The sequence below is a fragment of the Tachysurus vachellii genome, chromosome 11 (genome assembly GCF_030014155.1).
Source record: "Tachysurus vachellii isolate PV-2020 chromosome 11, HZAU_Pvac_v1, whole genome shotgun sequence".
Classification (NCBI taxonomy): Eukaryota; Metazoa; Chordata; class Actinopteri; order Siluriformes; family Bagridae; genus Tachysurus; species Tachysurus vachellii.
Genome location: NC_083470.1, coordinates 16,348,053 through 16,354,090, shown reverse-complemented (window position 1 = coordinate 16,354,090; position 6,038 = coordinate 16,348,053). Strand labels below are relative to the sequence as shown.

At 38.5% G+C, this 6,038-nt stretch overlaps 1 protein-coding gene and 1 long non-coding RNA gene across 2 annotated transcripts; both read left to right on the top strand.

The window, feature by feature from the left end:
* Nucleotides 1-236: 236 nt before the first annotated feature.
* On the top strand, nt 237-1,544 carry LOC132853746 (uncharacterized). Its single transcript, XM_060881684.1, has 2 exons — nt 237-345; nt 565-1,544. Exon 2 carries the CDS (start codon nt 592-594, stop codon nt 1,525-1,527), a length of 936 nt encoding a protein of 311 aa, XP_060737667.1. The 5' UTR covers nt 237-345; nt 565-591; the 3' UTR covers nt 1,528-1,544.
* Nucleotides 1,545-3,113: 1,569 nt separating this feature from the next.
* LOC132853747 (uncharacterized) lies at nt 3,114-4,811 on the top strand. The gene is made up of 4 exons (XR_009649194.1): nt 3,114-3,526; nt 3,669-3,821; nt 3,974-4,066; nt 4,537-4,811. It is a non-coding gene; the product is annotated as an uncharacterized LOC132853747 (long non-coding RNA).
* The last annotated feature ends 1,227 nt before the right edge of the window (nt 4,812-6,038 follow it).

Here is a 6,038-nt window from a genome sequence, read left to right as displayed (position 1 = left end):
GCTTTATAACTGTTGTTTATAAACTCAGGCAGAACATCAGAACAAGTCAGGATGTATAATTTTATTTTAAGATTTAAGGCTGTAAAGTTAGGATTATGCTAAATTAGCTAACTTTAGCTACCAATAATAGTCTGTGTTTATCAAAGACAGTATTACCACTGTGTTTTGACATATGATTGGGGATATATTATAGTAGATTTCATCATACAGAATATTTTGTGCATATTTGGAATTTCAAATATTTGATGTAATTAGTATTTCTGGACTGTCTCTATAGATACAGTGGGTTCGACTTATAGTCTATCATACCCAGGACTACAGTTCCCTTGATGTCTAACCACATAAGTGAGTCATTTACCATTTATCATTTACCATTTACCTTTTGTACTGCTGTGTTCACTTGTCTTGAAGAAGTTCAATTATTAAAAGCTTGATAATTAGATTTTTGCCATTATTTAGTTTTTCCTATAGCTCTGGTATTTCAGGTCTGATACTGCATGTTAGTGTTTTTGTCTTTTTATATTGCTAGGCTTGATGCTAAAATTATCTTTTCTTTCTTTTCAGATTTTTCAAAGAGACAAACCGTTTCATATGCAGTGGACGTGTAAGTACTGCACATTTTGTGCTGAAAAGAGGGGCTATTTACTTAAGCATTACCGCTTAAAACATGGGTGCCACACTCGAATATCACCACTACCATGCCTTCATAAGGAATGCCTGTGCACATTTAAATCTTTCAATGCACTCAAAGTCCATTTATCAACATGGCACACTCAAAAGGACCTAGGGAACATGGGTGAAACTGCTTTCCATTGTCAGCTGTGTGACTTCGTGGAGCCTTGCACTGAAGCTGACTTTTTTACCCATTTACGAAGACATTTGAAGCTGAAGCAAAAGGTTTCTTGTCCATATCAAGGCTGTAACTTTCAGAGCAATGTTTATTCAACTTTTAATGCACATAAAAGCAAAGAACATCAAGACCACAATAAGATGGCATTCAAACCTGAAATTGTGTCACATAATGAACTTGAGGAACCTTCACCTCATATAAATATTCAACCCGAGGATAGTGCCCCTGAAACTGATGAGGTTGAGTTTGAGGTTACTGAGCTCAGTGAAGATGTGGAGAACTTGGAGAGTCAGTTGGAACATAATGTAGCTGCTCTTTTTCTGAAAATGTCATCAATTCTTAACATCTCTGAAAATGCCCTGCAAGAAGTTATAAAGCAGATCAACCAAATTTATGTGCTTTCACAGCCATTGTTACATACATCTGTTGGAAAAATACTAAATCAACATTGTGGAGATGTTGAGGACTCTTTAGTTAGTGAGATGGCTAAAGTATTTACTGAGAATAATTTATTCCTGAAATTCACTTCTACTGGGGGGTCATTGTCAACCACTAGCAAGCGAACATCATACATTTCAAAAGAATTCTCAGTGGTAACGCCTGTTGAGTTTGTCCTAAAAAATGACAGGCAGACAATTGTGTATATCCCCATACTAAAATGCTGCAGACATTACTAAACAATGGAGACATTTTAGATAAGGCCATGTCAGCTGAGACAAATTTGTCACAAGGATACAGATCTCACAGGGATGGTTCCCGGTTTAAAGACAATTCTCTCTTGACAGAGGAAGAATTCAGGATTGCTCTTTACTTGTACATAGATGATTTTGAGGTGGCTAACCCCTTGGGAACCTCCAGAAAGAAACACAAACTATGTGCCATTTACTGGGTACTTGGAAATCTACACCCTAAATTTCGCTCCTCCGATGTAGTGGAATTGTCAGTGTCTGCAAGCTTCTCAGAGGAGTCAGTGTGCTTTCTTGACTGCAAGATTGCAGAACATAGAGATATATTTCAGAAGGTTTTCCCGAATGAGAAGCTACGACCGAAGCACCACTACATTGAGCACTACCCTCAACTAATTCAAACTTTTGGTCCATTGTGTGATGCGTTTTGCGTTTTGAAGGCAAACACAAGTTCTTCAAGAAAGTTGTGCATCACATTCACAATTTCAAGAACATACCACTTACTTTAGCTGTCAGACACCAGCATATGATAGCCTTCCATTTAGCTGCTACCTCCTTTTTCAAGCCATCTGTTGAAATTAACAAAGTGAAGTCTGTAATTGTTGCTTCATTTCCTGAAAATGTGAAGAACTGTCTCTATCTCATGAATAACTACCAGAACACAGTCCTTGTAGCAGCTTCTGTTTGCATAGATGGCATTAAGTACAGTGCTAATATGGTTATTTCCTTTGGATCGTGCTCAGGGCTCCCAGATTTCAGACAAATAGCAAAGATTGTGGTGATCAATACAGACATAATATTTGTCAGCAGACTCATGACATCATGGTACAATGAGCATCTTAGAGCATACGAGCTCTGTAGTAGCCATTTGTCCACGTTCTCTGTCACTCAGTTGTCTGAACTAAATGATGTTTTCCCGATTTCACTTTACAGAGTTGGAGACAAGCAGCTTGTCACACGTAAACGGCACATATTATGCTGAGTTTGTCAACAGTTATCAAAATGGACCAGAGGTTGTTGCTGAGAGTCATCATCGCTGAAGATGATATAAGGAAGCTGACTTTAAATAAGAGACCACAGTCCATTGAAGAATTCAAAGTGCAACTGGTGGATAAACTGTCACTGCAGTATGACTTTAAACTGCAGTATGAAGATCAAGACTTCAATAATGCCCTCTGCAATTTGACTGAAATAACTGATTTACCTGAAAGAGCTACAGTCAAAATCATCCCTCTTGTGAGTCTCCATTTAACAGCATTGTCATCACCCACCACAACATCAGACACTGAGAGCAGCACAGCAGACACTGAGATCCTGTCGACTGTAGGAGCATCACCATCACTAAGACAACAGTGGCCAGACTTATTTGACATACCCAATTTCTCAGTAGATGTTGAGTATAGGCTCAGACAGGCAGATCTTGCCTTTATGAAAGATGAAACACGTATGACTCTACCACGAGATATGAAGCATGACATACTAGAAAGGCTTGCTGAGACGATGTACCGTTTCAAGGCTTACCCTGATGATGATGACTTCAGCAGTGTTGCAAAAGCACTGATTAGCAAATACCCCAGCCTCACTGAGCCTGGACCACACAGATGGTATGGCTGGAAAAACAGCCTTAAATTTAAGATGGCCAATTATCGCACAAAGCTTCGAAAAGCTAGATGTGAGGATGTAGCAATCAATGGTGGCAAAAGAAGTAAAGGCAACCCAGAGGGAGAATCCTCAAGCAAGAATCTCAAACGGCCAAAAAGAGGTGAAGCAAACTACCTGCCTAACTTACCTGAAGGACATGATGAAACAAGCCTTGAAAATGCCAGAATGGTTCTAGTGGAAGAAATGAAGAAAAAACAACCAAATGGCACTCTCATTTCACAAATGATGGACCAATCATTCCCATTACGCAGACAAGAAATTGTAAAAAAAGGAGCCTGCTGTACAGACCATGGTTGAACGATGGCCAGCACTCTTTACAGAGAGACAGGTAAGCTATTTTGATTCTCAACCAATAAAATAATGCAAATCAAAAATAAATTCAAGGTGTGTGGCTAGAAATCAAAACACTTGGAATGTTAATACCTCTGCCACCTCTCCATCCCTACCCACCCCTCTCTCTACTTTTTCAGGTGTTTGCTGAGTTTAATAGAATCGCCAGTAAGAATCTTGAGGGAGACTTCTTTGAGGCTCTGGACCAGTACGCCCCACGTTTCATAGAACTTTTCAAAACAAAAAAGGGAACTGTTGGCCAGAAACTCAGGGAGCTGATGCAGCACATGTAGGTAAGTAGGTTCATTTTGCTTTTGATCTGTATGATAGTTCAACAATCAAGTTCTAAATGAGCCGATCCAGACCAACCTATTTTATTTCCTGTCTGCTTGTGCCTTGCAAATTACTCTGTTAACTGGTCTTTTCTCTCTCTGTGTATCATTAGACACCAGACGTGGCAGTACTTCGCTCTGTTGTCCTCAAAGGCATTCCCATTTTACTCGGTGACGACTCCAGTGAATTCTACAAGACCTGCTCTGTAAGTACTTGCACATAAGAAAAAGTTTGGTCTGCATGAATATAAAGCTATACCTGTGTTGACATAGTAGATTTAATTCTATCTGCTCGATATACATTTTGTACAGTGACTGATATATTTTGTATAGCAATACCTCCACAACTAATCTGAGAGATATGTAAACAGCCAGTAAATAAAAATAAAATTTTTCACATAAACGTTATACACATTCATTAATATCAAATCTAAGGAGTAGGAGTCTATGTTGAAAAGTCAGTGTCACTGTTCAAGAATGTATAGACCTTGTTGTATCTCCATAGCTTTAGTTTAACCATACCAAATATATTTTTTTATATTTTTTGTTTGCTTTATTGTAACAATCCACTGTGAAAACATATTTAAAGCCATATTCTCTGATAACATTACAACACTAAAAATAAATGTTTTAGAATAGCATAAATTGCAATGCTGAAGAATGTGTGTCTTTGTAGGATACAGCAAGAGACGAGGCCCTAGAATGCATCACTGTTGGTGTGCTGACAGTTGTCAGTGAAGATAGTCCCCACGAGGGTCAAAGCTCAGTGGACCTCCAGCCGATCTCCACTGCCATCATTCTGGAGGGAGGTATTGTCATGGATCATATTAAAAACTTGCCTCAGGCAGTTTGTCTGTTGTTTGGGCTTACATATGCATTGCATTTGGATTACCCAAAATGCATGGCAAATACACTCAACTTCATTCAGACTGTGATGCTTGGACTAGGAAACAAAAAGCATTTGTTGTACTTTCAGTTTTGATCAGAAATGCACTGATTTTGCATGCACTGAAGTCCTGTAGTTATCAGGTGTTTACCTGTTTAATATTGGGAGACACTTTTTAGCTCACAGAAATGTGGTTTTATTTTTTTATATTTTTCCAAGTTTTTTTTCTACAGTTAAATAAACAACAACTTTGTTGTTTAGCTGCTGTTTTGTACTTGAATGTGCATTAAATAAATGTTGTAATGGATCTGAATCAACCCAGTGAGTGTTCTTTTAATGTATATGTTTGTGGTGTGTTTGCCTTTATTAGATAGTAACAGCAAAAATAGATAAGAAATGGGGGAGAGAAAAGGCTACAGGTTGGACCCAATCCTGGGCAGCTGCAACAAGGACCCATTCAAGGAAATTGTTTTCTTTAATTTAAGTGAACTTGAAAAATGATTGAGCAGAACTAAGTGTTAAGTTGTAGGTATTTAGCAATTCCAAGTGGGGTTAAATTTATATCAAGCAATCCACACAAAATGAAAAAATTAAGTTAACACTAAGCATGTCCATTAAGTTTCATGAACATAAAAAAACATGTTAGTGGTACTACTTGATTTAGTACTGCACACTTAAAATAAACAAGCTTTTCTAACTCACTAATCTTAAGCTTACTTTGCTTAATTTTTTTGAGGCAACGAGTTTGCATCCTTTTTTTAAGTAAGGTCAATTAATTACATTTTACAGTGTGTGGTTTCAGATGCTCCAATACATAACATTCCAGAGGTTCTCAATTATATGTCTGGAGAACATGAAAGGCAGTCAATGGCATCAATGCCTTTGTCATGCAGATACTGCCTACACTCTCTAGCCACATACTGTATGGCTGAGCATTGTCATGCACCAGGAGAAACCCAGGGCCCACTGCACCAGCATAGGTTCTAACAATATCTCTGATGAATTCATTCCAGTACCTAACAGCAGTAAGGCTAATGTTGGCTAGCAAATGGAGGATGTGCAGGCAACATAACCTTCACCACAGCATCTTTGGACTCTTTCACCTCTGTCACATGTTCTCACTGTGAATCTTCTCTCATCCATGAAGAGTACAGGGTGCCAGCCGCAGACCTGATAATTCTTGCAAACAGGAAGACAGGCCTTCATGCCACCATAATGGAGAGTGTTTCTGACAGTTTGGTCAGACAATTGCACACAAGTAGCATACTAGAGGTCCTTTTGTAAGATTCTGG